The sequence below is a fragment of the Tachyglossus aculeatus genome, chromosome 2 (genome assembly GCF_015852505.1).
Source record: "Tachyglossus aculeatus isolate mTacAcu1 chromosome 2, mTacAcu1.pri, whole genome shotgun sequence".
In the NCBI taxonomy this organism is placed as follows: Eukaryota; Metazoa; Chordata; class Mammalia; order Monotremata; family Tachyglossidae; genus Tachyglossus; species Tachyglossus aculeatus.
The window spans coordinates 54965349-54985586 of NC_052067.1; the positions used below are offsets into that span (position 1 = coordinate 54965349).

At 46.3% G+C, this 20238-nt stretch overlaps 1 protein-coding gene across 1 annotated transcript in view; it reads left to right on the plus strand.

The window, feature by feature from the left end:
* Positions 1 to 19928, plus strand: part of IGF2R (insulin like growth factor 2 receptor) — a 140415-nt gene extending 120487 nt beyond the window's left edge. The window contains 6 exon segments of the mRNA XM_038742552.1: positions 1382 to 1528; positions 2542 to 2726; positions 5715 to 5901; positions 15109 to 15273; positions 16474 to 16543; positions 18181 to 19928. Of these exon segments, the coding sequence (XP_038598480.1) occupies positions 1382 to 1528; positions 2542 to 2726; positions 5715 to 5901; positions 15109 to 15273; positions 16474 to 16543; positions 18181 to 18591 (1165 nt within the window). The 3' untranslated portion in view covers positions 18592 to 19928.
* Positions 19929 to 20238: the final 310 nt, after the last annotated feature.

Consider the following 20238-nt stretch of genomic DNA (forward strand, 5'->3'; position numbering starts at 1 on the left):
TTAACCAAAACCATGAAACAAATCTTTCTCTCTTCTTAAAGTGATAATAATCTGCTGCTCGTCCCAGGGTCTTGAGACCAAAATCTGAGATTCTGCACCAAACTACAGTGCCTGAGGTTATAAGAGAATCACCCAGCTGCCAGTTTTGGGGTTAGGCTGAGCCTTCAGGGCCACAGAGCAGCCGGGTACTTCCTCAGGGCTGCCAAAGGGGTTATTGGTTTGGAGAAATCCACCCCAGACCCACTTGGCGATAGTATTTGTTAAGCATTTACTACATGCCGGGCATTGTCCCAAGAGCCAGGATCCATGCAAGCAAATCGGGTTGGGCACAGTCTTCGTCCCACATGGGGCTCACCGTCTTAATCCCCATTTGACAGATGAGGTAACTGAGGCACAGAGAAGTGAAGTGACTTGCCCAAGGTCACACAGCCGACAAGCAACGGAGTCGAGATTAAATCCCAAGTCCTTTTGACTGCCAAGCCCGTGCTTTCTTTTCTTTCCCTTTCTCCCTTTTCCTTTCACTTTTCCTCTCTTCTCCTCAACCTCTCCTCTTTCTCTCCCCAGCCTTTCTTTTCTTTTCCCCCGCTATTATTTTTTCTTTTCTTTCTTCCTCTTATCTTCTTCTCTCCTCTCTTCTCCTTTTCCCCAGTTGTTCTTTTTTCTTCTCTCTTCGCTTCGCTTCTCTCCTTTTCTATTATTTTCCCCCAGCCGTATTTTTCTCTTTTTTTTTCCCCCTCGAGTGTACGTGATTACTAAGTGTCAAGTACTAGAGAAGCAGCTTGGCTCAGTGGAAGGAGCCCGGGCTTTGGAGTCACAGGTCATGGGTTCGAATCCTGGCTCCGCCACATGTCTGCTGTGTGACCTTGGGCAAGTCACTTAACTTCTCTGAGCCTCAGTTATATCATCTGTAAAATGTGGATTAAGACTGTGAGCCCCACGTGGGTCAACTTGATCACCTTGTATCCCCCCCAGCGCTTAGAACAGTGCTCTGCACATAGTAAGCGCTTAACAAATGCCATCATTATTATCCTAAGCATTGGCGTAGATAGAAGTTAATCAGGTCAGACCCAATCCCTGTCCCACCTGGGGCTCCCACTCTAAGGAAGAGGGAGAGTAAGCTTTGAATCCCCATTTTACATTCATGCATTCATTCAATCATATTTATTGAGCGCTTACTGTGTGCGGAGCACTGAGGCACAGAGAAGTGAAGTGACTTGCCTAAGGTCACATAGCAGACAAGTGATGGAGCTGGGATTAGAAGCTAGGTACTTCTGAGTCCCAAGCCCAGGCTCTTTCCACTAATTAGAGAATATAACCCTGTACACCCGATCGCCTCTATACCATAAATGTGTGCTGTAATTCTTGGGCTTGTCGTTGTCAGGTTTGATGCCTCCAATTGTACCTATCACATCCTGTGGGAAACAAGGGCAGCCTGTGCCGTGAAGCCACAGGAGGTGGAAATGGTGAACGGGACTATCCGAAATCCTACAAATGGCAAACATTTCAGCCTGGGAGACGTTTATTTCAAGTAAGTGAACTATATTCCCTGAGAACATCGAAAAGTGTTTAAAATGCAACCGATCATTCAGACGGAGCGTGAAACGCTGCAAGATCAATCAAGTGGTTTGCTTTAGTTACTGTAGCCCCGGTGTTCGTAGTTTTGCTTTCTTGAGGAAAAACCATTAGTTTAACTTGAGTCTTCACACCAAAAATGGTGGCTTCTTTTATTAGTGGGAACTTTTTTTTTTTTCCTAACAAGTGGGGGAACGAAAAATTCTGAGTTGGCCTGGTGTGCGTACTTGAGGTTGCGGGAGTGTGGCCGACTTATGAAAACAAAGGTAACTATAGAGAAGCGGTGTGGCTCAGTGGAAAGAGCCCGGGCTTTGGAGCCAGAGCTCATGGGTTCAAATCCCAGCTCTGCCGTTTGTCAGCTTTGTGACTTTGGGCAAGTCACGTAATTTCTCTGGGCCTCAGTTACCGCACCTGTAAAATGGGGATTAAGACTGTGAGCCCCACGTGGGACAACCTGATCACCTTGTATCCTCCCCAGCGCTTAGAACAGTGCTTTGCACATAGTAAGCGCTTAACAAGTACCATCATTGTTATTATTATTAGGCTTTTAGCTTATGGGGAATATGGTTTCTCTCAGTCAGTGGTGGTTATAGGCCTTGGCAGCTCATCCTTTAGGAAAGCTTTTTTTTAAATGGTTTTTGTTAAGCGCTTTCTATGTGCCAGGCACTGTCCTAAGCACTGGGGTAGATACAAGATAATCAGGTTGGACACAATCTCTGTCCCACATAGGGCTCACAGTCTTAATGCTCATTTTACAGATGAGAGAACCGAGGCCCAGAGAAGTGAAAGGACTTGCCCAGGGTCACACAGACACTTGTGGCAGAGCTGGGATTCGAACCTGGGTCCTTCTGACTCCCTGACTCGTGCTCTGTTCGCTAGGCCAAGTTGCTTCTAGGCCTCTAGACCTTCAACTAACCTGTTACGGGTTTAAATGGACAGAGTAATAAATAAGGACCCTTCTCTTTTCAGATTATTCAATGCCTCTGGGGATATCAGACCAAATGGCGACAAGTATCTTTACGAGATCCAGCTTTCTTCGATCTCCAACTCCACAAATCCAGCTTGCTCTGGGGCCAACATATGCCAGGTGAAAACAACTGACCGCTACTTTAGGAAAGTTGGATCTTCCAATACAACCAAGTACTACGTTCAGGGTGAGTATTTCCATTGTTTTGTCCAGAATTTCATTCAGTTTTAGGGAGGTGTTTTCCAAAGGACTTAAGTTAAGACTTCCCTTCATCCCCATTCTCTACGAGTGAAGTTCAAGAAGGATTTAAGCCCAAGAACCCAAGGGTGGGATTGTGATGAGTTCAAGTCAGCTCTGGGGATATCGTTGCACTCCAGTTTGGTCCCAGAGGGAAGAGAGTAAAAATAGGAAGTTTGCCAGAAAACTTAGTGTTGCCAAAGGAATGGTCTGACACCTGTTTTTGCAGGGGGTGTTTTGTGTGTCTGTGTTTTTGTTTTTTGGTGTTTGTTAATCAGTTAATCATATTTACTGCCCACAACGAGCTTAAACACTAGAGGAGGAGACAGTCATTATTATAATGAAATTATGATTATGTACATACGTACTGTGGGGCTGAGAAAGGGGTGAATCCAAGTGCGATGCGTAAGGGAGTGGGAGAAAATAATAATGATGGCATTTGTTGAGCCCTTACTATGTGCAAAGCACTGTTCTAAGCTCTGGGGGGGATACAAGGTAATTAGGTTGTCCCACATGGGGCTCACAGTCTTAATCCCCATTTTACAGATGAGGTGACTGAGGCACAGAGAAGTGAAGTGACTTGCCCAAAATCACCCAGCTGACAAGTGGCAGAGCCGGGATTAGAACCCATGACCTCCGGCTCCCAAGCCCGGGCTCTTTCCACTGAGCCACGCTGCTTCAAGGAAGTGAGGACCTATTGGGGAAGACGTCTAAGTGCTTGTTAAGTGCTTACTATGTGCCAAGCACTGTACTAAGCTCTGGGGTAGATCCAAGATGGCATTTGTTGAGCACTTCATTCATTCATTCATTCAATCGTATTTATTGAGCGCTTACTGCGTGCAGAGCACAGTACTAAGCGCTTAGGAAGTGCAAGCCGGTAATATTTAGAGACGGTCCTTACCCAACAATGGGCTCACGTGCCAAGCACTGTTCTAAGTGCTGGAGGGGATACAAGGTAATTAGGTTGTCCCACATGGGGCTCACAGTCTTAAGCCCCATTTTAACAGATGAGGTATCTGAGACCCAAGGAAGTTAAGTGACTTTCCCAAGGTCACACAACGGAGAAGTGGCATCAGGAATAGAACCCAGGTCCCTCTGTCTCTCCGGCACAGAGTAAGAGCTTAACAGATACCGTCATTATTATTGCCTGTTTGTTCAGGTAATAGTGTCAGGAAGGGTCTTGTGGCTGGGATACATTTTCATGCAGTCAAAGATACAAGCCATTCACAGTGGTCTAAGGGCCTTGTTCACGTGTTACCTCAGTTCTTGGGCTCCAGGATTGTAGTTCTGCAATATCCATGAGGAAAATGCTTCCTCCAAATGTGGTCCGTCTATTGGTGGGTTGGAGGAGAGGGGCAGAGATGTGGCTCAAAGATAGTAATGTTTTTCTCTCATGTCAAGAATCCACATGAGGTAGATGAAAATGTCTGTGTGCTTTAGTTTCTCAGTCATTCGTATTTATTGAGCGCTTCCTGTGCGCAGAGCACTGTACTAGGAGCTAGGGAGAGTACAATACAACGCAACAATACAACAGTGAACGGAAACATTGCCTGCCCACAGTGAGGTTACAGGCCAGAGGGGGAGTCAGACGTTAATACACACGAATAAATGACAGATACATACTTAAGTGCTGTGGGGCTGGGACAGGGGATGAATACAGGGAGCGGGAGGAGAGGAGAGATTAGTCAGGAAAGGCATCTTGGAGGAGCTGTGCCTTTGAAGGGGGCGGGTAGAGTAATTGTCTGTCACATATGAGGAGGTAGGGCGTTCCAGGCCAGAGGCGGGACGTGGACAAGGGGTTGACAGTGAGATAGACGAGATCGCGGTCCAGTGAAAAGCTTAGCACCAGAGGAGTGAAGCTTGCGGGCTGGGTTGTAGAAGGAAAGCAGCAAAGTGAGATAGAAAGGGGCAAGGTGATTGAGTGCTTCAAAGCCAATGATGAGGAGTTTCTGTTTGATAATAATAATAATGGTGTTTGTTAAGCGCTTACTATGCGCAAAACACTATTCTAAGCCCTGGGGAGGAGGTAGCCTGTTACCTCATCTGTAAAATGGGGACTAAGACTGTGAGCCCCAGTTGGGACAACTTGATCACCTTGTATCCTCCCCCCCCCCCCCCGCCCCCGCCCCAGCACTTAGAACAGTGCTTCACAGATAGTAAGCGCTTAAAAAATGCCATCATTATTATTATTATTAAATAAAATGACAGGTATGTTCATAAGTGCTTTGGGGCTGGAAGTGGGGAAGAGCAAAGGGAGCAAGTCAGGCCGATGCAGAAGAGATTGGAAGATGCGAAAAAGTGAGCTTAGTCTGGGAAGACTTCTTGGAGGAGATATGTCTTCAATAAAGCTTTGAAGTGCGGGGAGAGTAACTCTCTGTCAGATTTGAGGAGGGAGGACATTCCGGGTCAGAGGCAGGCCGTGGACTAGGGCTCTGCAGCGAGACAGATGAGATCAAGCGCTTAGTACACTGCTCTGCACACAGTAAGCACTCAATAAATACGACTGAATGAATGAAATCGAGGTCCAGTGAGAAGGTTAGCATTAGAGGAGCAAAGTGCACGGATTGGGTTGCAGAAGGAGAGAAACTAGGTGAGGTAGGAGGGGGCAACACAGTGGAGTGCTTTAAAGCTAATGGAGAGGAGTTTTTGTCTGATAGAGAGTTGGATGGGCACCTGAGGAGTGGGAAAACATGACCTGAAAGTTTCTGTAGGAAAATGATCCAGGCAGCAGAGTGAAGTATGGACTGGAGTGGGGAGAGACGGGAGGCAGGGAGGTCAGCAAGGAGGCTGGTACAATAATCAAGGCAGGATAGGATTAAGTAATTGTAGTAACGTGGCGGCAGCTTGGATGGAGAGAAAAAGGCGGATTTTAGTGATGTTAATGTTCTAATGAACATCAAAACTCATCTCTCCTCATTATTGTCTCTGCGTTTCGCAGATGACGACTTGGATGTCGTGTTTGCCTCTTCGTCCAAGTGTGGCAAAGATACATCGAAATTCGTCTCCTCTACTATCTTTTTCCACTGTGACCCAATGGTGAAAGAAGGCATTCCCGAATTTCTTCATGAAACAGCCGACTGCCAATACCTCTTTTCTTGGTACACCTCTGCAGTGTGTCCTTTAAGGTAAGATTTGTCCCCTAATTTTGAGCTTGTAACAGGGTTTGAAATTTTTTCTCTCTCTTCCCACCTGCAAAGCCCCAGTGAAGACACGCCTCCTCCAAGAGGCCTTCCCTGACTAAGCCCTCATTTCCTCCTCTCCCACTCCTTTCTGTGTCACCCTTGCACTTGGATTTGCTCCCTTTTCTCACCCCTCCCTTAGTCCCACAGCACTTATGTACAGATCTGTAATTTATTTCTTTATATATAATGTCCGTCTCCCCCTCTAAACTGTAAACTTGTGGGCAGGGAACGTGTTTTCCTACTCTGTTATATTGTACTCTCCCAAGCTCTTAGTAAAGTGCTCTGCATCCAGTAAGCACTCAGTAAATGCAATTGATTGATTAAATATGATTGATATTATACTTTGTCATTAATTATAATTCCAAGAATTATAACTTCCCTTGTTTTGTCCTCCCCAGTTCTTAGTATCTGAGTAGAGTCATGCCATGTGGGAATCTTGTATTCACAAGTACAATACAGTCGTAGATAGCCAGTTAAATTAATTTAAACCTGCTAGTAGTCGTACTTTTTTTTAAAAAAAAAAAAAACCTAATGGTCTACAAAGCACATTTAATTTAACTCTTTATTTTTAAAAGCTATATATGCTTTCCTAATCGCCCAGACAGGTGTCAAAACTACCTTTTGAGGGGTTGGGTTTGGAGGCAGACTTCCTTTTTGTCTAATCTGTAACATTTCTAAATAGTATGTGGGTTTCCAGTATGTCGTGCGGGAAAGGTAATTAATGCTCTCTTTTGTTCTACTTGTAGTTCAGTAGTAATTATCATTAGTCAGATGGCCCTGGGTTCTCACCCTAGCTCTGCCTCCGACCTGCTTTGTGACTCTGGGCAAGTCATTAAACTTCTGTTCCTCAGTTCCCTCATCTGTAAAAGGGGGATTCAGTCCCTGTTCTCCATCCTACTTCGTGTGCCCCATGAGGGACCTGATAATAATAATGGCATTTATTCATCATCATCATCAATTGTATTTATTGAGCACTTACTATGTGCAGAGCACCGTACTAAGCGCTTGGGAAGTACAAATTGGCAACATATAGAGACAGTCCCTACCCAACAGTGGGCTCACAGTCTAAAAGACTGTGATTATTTATTAAGCGCTTACTATGTGCACGGCACTGTTCTAAGCGCTGGGGAGGTTACAAGGTGATCGGGTTGTCCCACGGGGGGCTCACGGTCTTAATCCCCATTTTACAGATGAGGGAACTGAGGCCCGGAGAAGTTAAGTGACTTGCCAAAGTCACACAGCTGACAGTTGGCGGAGCTGGGATTTGAACCCATGACCTCTGACTCCAAAGCTCGGGCTCGTTCCACTGAGCCACGCTGCTTTTCTTATCTGCTGATCTTGTGTCTACCCCAGAGCTTAGTACAGTGCTTGGCACGTAATAAGCAGTTACCAAATACCACAGTTACTGTATTTGTTGTACAGCGTCACAATGCGCTTATGACTTCCCCTTGAATAACTTGTTCTGGGTCAGCTAGGTTTCCTGGGAAGAATGGGAATGGTTCACTCCCAGAAAACACACTTTCACTCCCACCCTTTTTAAAGTATTCTCCCAAAGTGCTTAATACAGTGCTATGCACCCAGCAAGTGTTCAATAAACAACATTTATTGACTGATTGATTCATGAGGTTTTCTTAGTGCTTTTGTTAGTCTGCAAATGGAACATGGACCTGTATGATAATGATATAATAATTATGGTATTTGTTAAGTGCTTAGTATGTGACAAGCACTGTACTAAACCCTGGGTAGACACAAGATAATCCGGGCCCACAGTCTAAGTAGGAGAGAGCACAGGTATCGAATCCCTGTTTTGCAGATGAGAGAACCGAGGCACTGAGAAGTTAAATGACTTGCCCAGGGTCACACAGCAAGTACATGGTGGAGCCGGGATTAAAACCTTGGTCCTCTGACTTCGAAGCCCATGTTTTTCCACTAGGCCACACTGCTTCCCAGTGCCAAGGGCCATATTGGGCAGGAAGGGAGACCCTGGTGACTGATGAGATATGGGGCCATTCTAAAAATAATAATAAAAATAATAATAATGGCATTTGTTAAGTGCTTAATATATGCAAAACACTGGGGAGGATACAAGTGATTAAGCTGTCCCACATGGGGCTCACAGTCTTGATCCCCATTTTACAGATGAGGTAACGGAGGCACAGAGAAGTGAAGTGACTTGCCCAAAGTCGCACAGCTGGCATGTGGCTCTGGTTAGGATGATTGGCTTTTGCCCAAACTAATTTTCCCTAGCTACACTCCACTCTTCATCTTTCATTCTTAAAAATGTAATGCCATAACCGTTCAGACAGCAGTACCAAGTGGCCCAGTGGAAACAGCACGGGCCTCGGAGCCAGAGGACTTGGATTCCATACCTGACTCAAATGCTTCATATTCAGTCGTATTTACTGAGAGCTCTCTGCGTGCGGAGCACTGTGCTAAGTGCTTGGGAAAGTACAGTACAGCAATAAAGAGAGGCGATTCTAGAATCAAATCCTAGAATTTTCCTCAGCATGTGACCTGTTCATTTATGCAAAAATTTATTACAAATGATTTAAATGGGTAAGTACTCTAACCAGAGTTTTGTACTTAATAATAATGTGCATATTAATAATAAAATCACTTTTCAGTGATTTAGGGCAAGTCACTTCACTGGGCCTCACTTTTCTCATTTAAATTCGGGGATTAAACGTATCTGTCCTTCCTTCTGCTTAGCCTGCGATTCCGATGTGGGACAAGGACTGTGTCCGACCTCATGTTAGATAGCAGTTAGCACTTTCTAAACATGGTATTTGTTAAGCATTTACCGTGTGCCAGGTACTGTATTAAATGCCGGAGTAGATGCAAGCTAATCAGGGTGGACACAGTCCGTATCCCACATGGAGCTCATAGCCTTAATCCCCATTTTATAGGTGAGAGGACTGAGGCCCGGTGAAGTGACTTGTCCAAGGTCGCACAGCAGACGTGACAGAGACAGGATTAGAACTCAGGTCTTTCTGACTCCTGGGCCCATGCTCTATCCACTGGGCCATACTGCTTCCCAAGCACTTAGTACAGGGCTTGCACATAGTAAGCGCTTAAGTACTGCAGTAATATTATGTTATTCTTGTCTTTGAACTATGAGGACTGAAATGGCTTTAATTTAGATCCATCCACTTTTAAGCCAAATCTTTCACCCCTACTGTAACTGTACAGGATGAAGCTGATGCCTATCGGTATTTGTCTGAGGGCGCTCTGAGCACAGGACTCTAGTAATAGTAATTATAATCATAATAATTGTGGTACTTTCTAAGCACTTACTATGTGCTAAAGCACTGTTTATAATAATAATTGCGGTACTTGCTGAGCACTTACTATGTGCTAAAGCACTGTTCTGGAGTGGATACAAGGTGATACACATGGATACATATGGGGCTCACAGTTGGAGTAGAATTTAATCACCGTTTTACAGATGGGGGTGACTGAAGCCCAGAGCAGTGAAGTGACTTCGCCAAGATCACACAGCAGACATGGGGCAGAGCCGGGATTAGAACTCAGGTCCTCTCACCCTCAGGCACATCCATTCATTCATTCAGTCGTATTTTTTGAGCGCTTACTGTGTGCAGAGCACTGCACCAAGCGCTTGGGAAGTACAAGTTGGCACATGCTCTCTCCACTGGGCCACACTGCTGTTCACGTGCTGTAAGTAGAATTCCCCGCCCCTGCTGGGAGTGACGCACAGATCCAACTTCGGAAGCCCCGTTTGACCGCAGTAACCTTTTGAACAATTAGGTACTGTTCCCAATTGCTGTTAAGCTTGGCAGTAACATAGCCCATGAGGAAAGCGTGTAAAAATCCGTGCCAGAGCATGACTGAAGATGACAGTTCTTCGTACTGATTAAGCCAAATCATTTTGTACGAAAGTAAAAGTTAGCGAAGCAGGACAAGAAACACCCTCATTTGGCCTTTTCTGTCATTGCTCTTTGAGTTCAATCAGTCATATTCATTCAATCAATCCATCAGTCGTATTTATTGAGCGCTTAGTGTGTGCAGAGCACTGTACTAAGCTCCTGGGAGAGTAGCAGCAGCGAGAAGCAGCGTGGCTCAGTGGAAAGAGCGCGGGCTTGGGAGTCAGAGGTCATACGGGTTCGAATCCCGCCTCCCCCACATGTCTGCTGTGTGACCTTGGGCAAGTCACTTCACTTCTCTGTGCCTCAGTTCCCTCATCTGTAAAAGAGGGATTAAGACTGTGAGCCCCGCATGGAACAACCTGATTACCTTGTATCTTCCCCAGTGCTTAGAACAGTGCTTGGCACATAGTAAGCGCTTAACAAATACCAACATTATTATTATTATTATTACAATAAAACAGACACATTCCCTGCCCCACAGCTATTCGTTGAACGCTTAATGTGCGAGGGCACTGTGCTAAGCGCTTGGGAGACTAAAAAAGCAACAGAATTGGTAGACATGTTCCTTGTCCACAGTGAGCAGGAAACCTTCTTGCCCTAATCCTAACACCAACAAATCCCAGACTCTCAGCTAATAATAATAATAATGGCATTTATGAAGTGCTTACTATGTGCAAAGCACTGTTCTAAGCGCTGGGGAGGATACAAGGTAATCAGGTTGTCCCACGGGGGGTTCACAGTCTTAACCCCCATTTTACAGATGAGGTAACTGAGGCACAGAGAAGTTAAGTGACTTGCCCAAAGTCATACAACTGACAATTGGCGGAGCCGGGATTTGAACCCATGACCTCTGACTCCTAAACCCGTGCTCTTTCCATTGAGCCACGCTGTAATAATTGTGTTTTTTGTCAAGCACTGTACTAAATGATTTTGGGCAAGTGATTCTCTAAACGTCAGTTTCCCCATCTGTAAAATGGGGATGAAATGCCTGTTTTCTCTACCCCTTAGACTGTGAGCCTCATGTGGGATTCGGCACATAGTAGACACTTAACAATTACAACCACAGGATTAATCAAGCCGCATGTGGGGCTCTCCATCTAAGTGGGCGGGAGAACAGGGATTGAATCTCCGTTTTGCAGTTGGGGGAACTGAAGCCCAGAGAAGTGAAGTGACTTGCCTGAGGCCAAACAGCAAATGAGTGGCGGAGTCAGGATTAGAACTCAGGCCCTCTGACTCTTAAACCCGTGCTCTTTCCTCTAGGCCACGCTACTTTTCAGTTCTGGTCTCATGAGTGTTTTCAGTTGGCCTTGGGATTGAATGCAGTGGCAGAACTAGATAATTCTCTTGCAACAACTTCTTCCCCACCCTATTCTTTCGCTTTCTAATCATCAGTCATCATCAATCGTATTTATTGAGCGCTTACTATGTGCACAGCACTGTACTAAGCGCTTGGGAAGTACAAATTGGCAACATATAGAGACAGTCCCTACCCAACAGTGGGCTCACAGTCTAAAAGATCTAATCCCAACTCTGCCACTTGTCAGCTGTGTGACTTTGGGCAAATCACTTATCTTCTGTGTGCCTCAGTTCCCTCATCTGGAAAACGGGGATTAAGACTGTGAGCCCCACGTGGGACAACCTGATCACCTTGTATCCCCCCAGCACTTAGAACAATGCTTCGCACATAGTAAGCGCTTAACAAATGCCATCATCATCATCACCTATGCTCTCAGGTCTGTACCCCAAGCACTTTAAAATGACACAGGCCGGTATACCTACCCCTATACTCTCCCATTTCCCCTATCCGTAATCAACTTTAATGTTTATTTCCCCCTCTGGACTACAAACTCGTTATGGATGGGATATATGTCTACCAACTCTGTCATATTGTACTTTCCCAAGAGCTTTGTGCACTGCTCTTCACACAGTAAATGCCTAATAAAGAGCAGCTTGGCCAAATGAAATGAGCCCATGCCCAGGAGTCAAAGCACCTGGGTTCTAATCCTGACTCCACCACTTGTCTGTTATGAGATCTTGGACAAGTCCCTTAACTTATCTGCAGCTAGGTTTCCTCTTCTGTAAAATGGGAACCGATCGCCATATAGAACATGGACTACGAATCATTCAGTCGTATTTATTGAGTGCTTACTGGGTGCAGAACCCTGTACTAAGCGCTTGGGAGAGTACAACGTAACAAACAGTCAGATTCCCTGCCCACAATGAGCTTAAGGTGTGGAGCAGGGTAGAAAGACATTAATACAAGTGAATAAAATGACAGCTATGTACGCAAGTCCTGTGGGGCTGGGAGGAGGGAAGAGCAAAGGGAGCAAGTCAGAGAGATAATAATAATAATGATGATGGCATTTATTAAGCGCTTACTATGTGCAAAGCACTGCTGTAAGCGCTGGGGAGGTTACAAGGTGATCAGGTTGTCCCACAGGGGGCTCACAGTCTTCATCCCGATTTTAAAGACGAGGGAACTGAGGCACAGAGAAGTTAAGTGACTTGCCCAAAGCCACACAGCTGACAGTTGGCGGAGCCGGGATGTGAACCCATGACCTCTGACTCCAGAGCCCGGGCTCTTTCCACTGAGCCACGCTGCTTCTCTGATGCAGAAAGGAGTGAGAGATGAGGAAAAGTGGGGCTTAATCAGCTCTAGTTAGAGGAGCGAAGTGTGCGGGCTGGGTTGTAGAAGCAGAAAAGCGAGGAAAAGCAGGGGGCAAAGTGGTGGAGTACTTTAAAGAAAGTGGTGAGGAGTTTTTGTTTGATGTGGAGGTGGATGGGCAACCACTGGAGTTTTTTGAGGAGCAGGGAAACGTGTTCTGAATTTTTCTGTAGAAAAGTAATCCGGGCAGCAGAGTGTAGTATGAACTGGAGTGGGGAGAGACGGGAGGTCAGCAAGGATGCAGTAATCCTGGCGGGATAAAATGAGTGATATTATTAAGGTGGTAGCAGTTTGGATGGAGAGGAAAGGGCCTATTTTAGCGATGTTGTGAAGGTGGGACCGACAGGATTTAGTGATGGATTGAATATGTGAGTTGAATAATAATAATAATAATGATGATGGCATTTATTAAGCGCTTACTATGTGCAAAGCACTTTTCTAAGCGCTGCGGAGGTTACAAGATGATCAGGTTGTCCCACAGGGGGTTCACAGTCTTAATCCCCATTCGACACATGAGGTAACTGAGACACAGAGAAATTAAGTGACTTGCCCAAAGTCACACAGCTGACAATTGGCGGACCTGGGATTTGAACCCGTGACCTCTGAGCCACGCTGCTTCTGAACGAGAGTGCTTCTGAATGAATGAGAGAGAGGAATCAAAGATAACGGCAAGGTTATGGGCTTGTGAGACAGGAAAGATGGTGATGCCATCTAAAGTGATGGGAAAGTCAGTGGTTGGATAGGGTTTGGGTGAGAAGATAAGGAGCCTTGTTTTGGGCATGTTAAGTTTGAGGTGACGTGAAGCCCCAGCACTTAGCACTGTGACTGGCACATAGTAAGCGCTTAACAAATTCCACTGAAAATATATAAATAACTCCCACTGTGGCTGCCTGGTTAAGGCACGGTGAGATATCAGAACAAATGGTTCTACGAACACAGGATTGGAAGCAGGCTGAATAACACTAATGGTGGTACATTGTACATATTTACTATTCTATTTATTTTATTTTGTTAATATGTTTTGTTGTCTGTCTCCCCCTTCTAGACTGCGAGCCCGCTGTTGGGTAGGGACCGTCTCTGTATGTTGCCAACTTGTACTTCCCAAGTGCTTAGAACAGTGCTCTGCCCACAGTAAGCGCTCAATAAATACGATTGAAGGAATGAAACACAACTTCACTATTCTAAGCACTGGAGTAGATACAAGATTATCCACATGTACATGGAACTAATCTCTGCTTGACAGGTGACAAAACTGAGGCCCAGAGAAGAGAAGTGACTTGCCCAAGGCTGTCCAGCAGGCAAGTGGTAGTGCTGGAACTAAAATTAGAGACCAAGATTCTGTGACATAAATTTTCCTTAATTTGAGGTTTTTCACTAGTGTAAACTTCCCCAGTTCAAGAGACTTTGCTGCCTTTTGCTTTGAGTGGTTGGAATGGATTGTTTTCTAGTAAGTTTCTCCAACTACTAGTCGCAACAGCATTTATTGAATGCCCACTTCATGTGGTGCTCTGAAATATGTGCTTGGGAAGTTCAGAATGATAAAGTGACCCGTTCCCCGTCCAAAAGGAGCTTATGCTCAATCAGGAGGGAGACAAATGTAAAAATGTACAACTAAAATAGCCAAAAATACATACATGAAGCAGACAGACACACGTATACGCACGCTTAGGTGGGTACTGAGAAGGAATATCATGACCTAGTGGAAAGAGCGTGGAGCCCTGAGTTCTAGTCTTGGCCTGCTAAGTGACTTGGGACAAGTCGTTTAACTTTTCCAGGCCTCAGTTTTCTCATCTGTAAAATGGGAGAGAATTGTCTGTTTTCTCTCTAGCCCTTAGACTGTGAGCCCTGTGTAAACAGGCAAACAGCAGACACTTAACAATTACTGTAATTGTTATATCTGTGACCAATTCAGCAAGCTCCTTTCATGTGACAAGGTGTCAAGTGAGCTCAAAGTAGTATTAAGCACTCTGTCTCAGACCCAGGAGTGTCCGACTTCCTGCTGTGACTTGTTTCTGGTGACAGGCTGTTGTGCGCTGTGAAGCTTTGGGGTTTTTTTGTTTCCTTTTTCGTTTTTAAATCCCCTGTTGGGGGAAGGAAGTTGGGGAAGGGGAATGTCACTGTTAGGTTATTTCCACAGAGGTCTAGGGGTGGAGTTGAGCTCTAGGTGAACTCCACTGTGCTCAGCTGACTCTGCTGAGTTTCTTTCCTCACTTTTTGGGGGGCGGAGGACGGAGAAATACAGCTTGCCCCTCCCACCAGCCCTGCTCTATCCAAGACTTTGAGGAGAGCTCCATCTCAGCAGTCCTTGGGCCCATCTATTTCAATTCCTGTTTGTCTTTCGTAACAATTCATAGGTCTACCGTCCCGTGTTATTTCCGGCTTCCAATCGTTTCTCGCGTCTCTCGACAGCAGAAATGTTTTCAAAGTAAGAAAACATGGACTCCCGTGGGAGTCCTTAGAAATCTACCTTCTCTGGTGGGTTTTCCTTCCAAATCTGCAGGATGAAAGAAAGAAAGGAGACAGCAGACCTGATAACGTTATGTGCTTCCAAGGTACGTGTGGTCGACATGATGTCTCCCTCTGTTCTTTCTTCCGCTTCAGAAACCCTGGCTTTGTCGACCCTGAAGGAGTTCAGCCGGGAGGAGGTGGGCAGGAACACAGGGGCCTTTCTGGGAGAAGCCAAGCCATTGGAGCTATCCTGAGTCTTCTCCTCGTGGTTCTCACAGTCTGCCTCCTGATCCTGTTACTTTACAAGAAAGAAAGAAGGTGAATTAAAGCACAACACAGAGGGTATCATTAGTGGGTCAGACCGAGAATCCTCTGGCCCAGGATTCCGTCCCCGAAAGGGACAACAGGATTCTTGGAAGAAACATTCGATGATCAGCCATCCTTGTGTTGGGGGTGGGACTATCCAACATCCGTAACTTTCCCCTCTAATAATAATGGCGTTTTTATGGTATTTGTTAAGCTCTTATTATGTGCCAGGCACTGTACTAAGCGCTCTGGGGTAAATACAAACAGATCACGTTAGACCCAGTCCATGTGCTGCGTGGGGCTCACAGCTTTAGCGCCCAGCTCATAGAGGGAACTGTGGCATTTGTTGACCAGTGGATAAGTAGAGGACGAGAAAGGGCCTTGAAGCCCCTCGCTGTCTGAATCACCATCTTCTGTTCTGGACCCTCACGTATCAAGTAGCGGATTGGTTTCTATCCACTCTGTAGGACGTTAATGAAGATTTGGAAGAGAATGAAGCAACACCGTGTCCGATCTCTGTTCCAGGGGCTGTGGAAAGCAGAGGAGCACTGTATATTTATTTATTTATTTGAAGGCCCTCACTTCTTCCATGGCTTTTTGCTTTGCCAGAGGAATTTGAACATCTCTTTCCAAGAGGCCTTCCCCGATGAGGCCCTCATTTCCTCTTCTCCCACTCCCTTCTACCTTACCCTTGTACTTGGATTTTCACCCTTTATTCACCCCTCCCTCAGCCTCCCAGCACTCTTGTGTTCTTATCCGTAATCCGTTTACTTATATTAAAGTCCATCTCCCTGACTAGACTGTGAGCTCATTGTGGTCAAGGAACTTGTCCGCTAAGTCTGTTGTATTGTACTCTCCCAGGTGCTATTACAGGGCTGGTAATCGCTCAGTAAATATGATGGATTGATTTAAACTGAAGGTCGGGGATGGGAATCATCTTGTGCTCGTGTATTCAGCCGTTAGAAAACACTGAGTTCCCAAACCAAAAATTACAAGGCGGCACAGAATGGATTACGAGCAGTCCTTAATGGATTTCATGTTTGAAATATCTTCCATTCTGTTGCCCTCAGAATTGTGTGTTTTAACCTTGGGTTGAAATTGGAACATTGAGGTCAAGATAGGAAAACAGATATTTCAGAGGTGGGTGTCCCTGAGGTTTTTGAGTGAAGTGCCAGTGGAAACTTAACGTGCATTCTTTTCTGTTTTTACTAGGGAAACTGTGATGCACAAGATCACCAACTGTTGCAGGAGAGGTTCAAACGTATCCTACAAATACACAAAGGTAATTTTATACACCACATAGAGATTTGGATTCGGCTTTGCAGGTTGTCAACTGTCCTCCCGCTCTTCCCCGGGAATGCCAGCTTTTCATTTCGAGGGTGGAAACACACTTGGGGCTCCCAAGGGGGTCGAGAGGGTGCCACTGGGTGGGGGAGAAAATGGGACCAGTACACACAGCCAGGATTCAGGAGGGGATGGGGCGGGACTCGTGTGCACACCAACACACGGACGTGAAGAATTATAGTGGGTCAGAGAAATGGGTGCCCTAGACTCTCCTTTCTTCCCTTCCGGTCTCCCCAGGCTTTCCCAGAGAATATGAAATAAGAAATGTGTATATGTGCACATGTATGTGCGTGCACACACACACTCACTCAGAGATGGATGCTCTGAAATGTAGGCGGTCAAAGAAAAGGATGCAGAGACTTTTCTCCCTTCCCTACTCCCCTTAGCTTCCCCGGAGAGCAACAGGAAGTGTATAAGCACATGCTTAGACACAGAGGTGGGCACTCGGAAATATACAGGGTCACAGAAATGGGAGCATAGAGTCTTTTCCTCCCCTCTTTGCTCCCTCGCCAAGCTCCCCCAAAGAGCATCACTCGCACACACACTGTGCTAAGCAGCCTAGGATTTGGCAGAGTGACATCCCAATTATGGCTGCGAGGGGAAAGAAGCCTCAGTGGCCAGGAGACCTGATGCGGATCCTGGGTTCCAGGTGTGCTCCACCTTCCTGAAGGAGGAAGGACCCAAAAGCTTTGGGGGTGAAATGAGTGACTCGTCCCTCCATCACCTCCCATCCTTCAGCCATTGCTGCTCTCCTCCCTCTGCCTTTCCCACCACCCCAACCTTTAAAGGCAACTTCAGTTTGGAGCCAACCACGGCCTGGAACGCAGTAATCTCTGTTCAAAAGCCCAGGTCTGTGGGCCACGCACCATCTTCCACAATAGGTACAAAATCACTCTTCTAGTTAAGATATTGCGTATGTGGTTTAAAACTGGCGTGAGATATACGACACACAGCCTGGGACAGATCCTGCTCTCCCAAACCTGACCTGAGCCCCTGCCAAGCCACTTGATTGTAATTCCCAAGTTGCCACATTCTTGCTGTCCTTGTTTTGGGTTTGCCTGGGCCAGCGAATGCCAGTTCCGATTTCGTTACGGGGATTTTCCCGGGAGCTTTACCGAAAGCGCCTCAGTTCTGAACCATACCGGTCTCACACTTCTTCCCTATTCCATTCGTGAGGACGGGTAGGTAGAGGATGGGAATCACAGCTTGATTCTGGAACTGATGATTTCCCCATCAAGAAACCTGGGAGGGTAAACTTGTCTTCTAGACTGTAGGCTCGTCCCCTAGGACGTAAGCTCTACCTCTAGAATGTAAGCTCATTGTGGGCAGGGAACGTGTTAACCAACTCTGTTGTATTGGACTCTTCCCAAGCGTTTAGTTCAGCGCTGCACACACGCTCAATAATTACCACTGATTGCTGGTTCCCAGAGACTGGTGCCACCGACATTTCACTAGACTGAGTTTTCGATTCAACGCTTAATGGTAAAGGAGGATTGGAATCCTGGAAGTGTTTTTGACTCTGTGTGCGTGTGTGTGTGTGTGTGTGTGTGTGTGTGTATTGCTGCTGTTTGCCAGGTGAACACGGAAGAGACAGAGGAAAATGAAACGGAGTGGCTTATGGAAGAAATCCAGCCGCCGCCTCCAAGGCCAAGCAAGGAAGGGCAAGAAAACGGCCACATCACCACCAAGTCCGTGACGGCGGACGCCTTCACCTCCCTGCACGTGGACGACCAGGACAGCGAGGACGAAGTGCTGACCGTCCCGGATGTGAAGGTTCACCCCGGGAAGGGACCTCGGCCGGGCGAGACGGAGAGGCCCACCCGGAACACGCAGCGGAAGGCCCCCCGGCCCCAGGAGGACGACACGGTGGGCTTGCTCAACGGGCAGAAGGAATGGAGAGGGAAACTTAAGATAGGACCCCAACGGGCCCAGAACTCTGTCGCCTCATTTCACGACGACAGCGACGAGGATCTGTTAAACATTTAAAAGTCCCGCCCCCGGGGAGGATTCATCGGTCGGCGAGAGAGCATCACCAACCAAATCCGAAGACTCGTTCGAGGGTTTTGCCTTTAACGAGGACACGTTCAAAAGGGAAAAAGTTGCCTGGGTAGGGTGGGGGTAGAAAGGGAAAGAATTGATGCGTATATGAAAGTCATTGTTCCAATTGGCCAAATCACGTCGGTATTCGCTGGGGCCGGGGATTCCCGACTCCCAAATCCAGAACTTAAAAAGCACGGGCACCCGATGCCTGTGAACGCTGTAACCGGCAAATACACGCGCTCTGACGGTGGGCTTTGATTTGAGAAAAACTGCTGCCACCGCAGATCATTTCAAGTATTTGACTGCTAGCGTTTTAACCATCTCCCTCTATTTATTGATTCTGACGATTACTCAGGTTTGCTGAAATTCCAGCAGCACGTTCTTCCTGCCGGCAGGGGGGCATTTGAAAAGGAAAAGGCGGAGAGATCCGTGCGTTGGGCTGGTTTGGTGTAAATCTTTGGGAATTGGCCTCCGATTGCTCCTTGAGCAAGTGGGAATCACCCTCCGTTCTGGGTCTCCCCATCCAACCACCAAACACAAGCAGAAAAGACATCCCGTACGGCATGGGACAACAGCGGTCGCTGCTCTTTGCATGATATTCTCGATAACGGGCAAACAGAGCCAACTTCCTCATGAGTATTTCCCAGCCTGCTGATTAAATCCAAGCGATCCGCCCACCAGCTCACCCCAAAGATTTCTCGCCGAGTTGGAACTCAAGGAGTCACAGCCCAGAGCAGTCACCAGGTCTCCTCCTTCCGTGGATGCCGGTGATTTTCTCGGCTTCCCCAGAATTCCTCTTCTCCTGCCCGATCTTAATTTTAAAAGGAAAAAAAAAATAAAGACTCTTTAAGTCATCGGAGATCCACAGAAGCCTTAATTTGCACAACATTTATCTCTACGGGACTGTTTGCATGAAGAAAATCCACGGGCCAAAATCGTTTCGGTCGATTGACACGTCGACTCAAGGGGCAGAAGCCAGAGTTGTTTCTAAGAGCGGCCAGAAAGGACTAGAAGTAATGAAGCCCTTCCCAGTAGCTGCCAACTTCTTTCCTCGAGTGTTTCCTGAATTTCCTTCTGAGAAGCTCATCTGGCCTCATCAAACTGTACCTGAAACTCTGGATTTCAAACCCCAGGAAACTAAAGAGCCTCGGGATGTACCATTTGGCTGGCTTGTTCGGTTTCGACTTACTTTATTTTATAAGATTGATTTCCTCCCTCATTTTTTTTGAATCAAATCTCTGTAATATAAAGCCTTCAAGTTTCAATAAAAGATAAATTATTAAGTGGCCGATCCAATCCCTAGAGTTATTGGAGAGCTGCTGTGAAGTAGTTTTTAGGATCATGAACCCTGGCTTGATAATCGTAATTGTGGTATTAAGTGAAGGCAGCGTGGTCTAGTGGAACAAGCTTGGGCAGTCGGAGGATCTGGGTTCTCATCCCAAATCCTTTATGTACCTGCTGGGCGATCTTGGGCAAGTCACTTAACTTCTCTGTGCCTCAGTTATCTCAACTGTTTTTTCTGTTGAAAAACCAAAAAACGCAGAAACGCTTTGTGCCAAGAACTGTACTAAGCTTTGGGGCAGATATAAGATC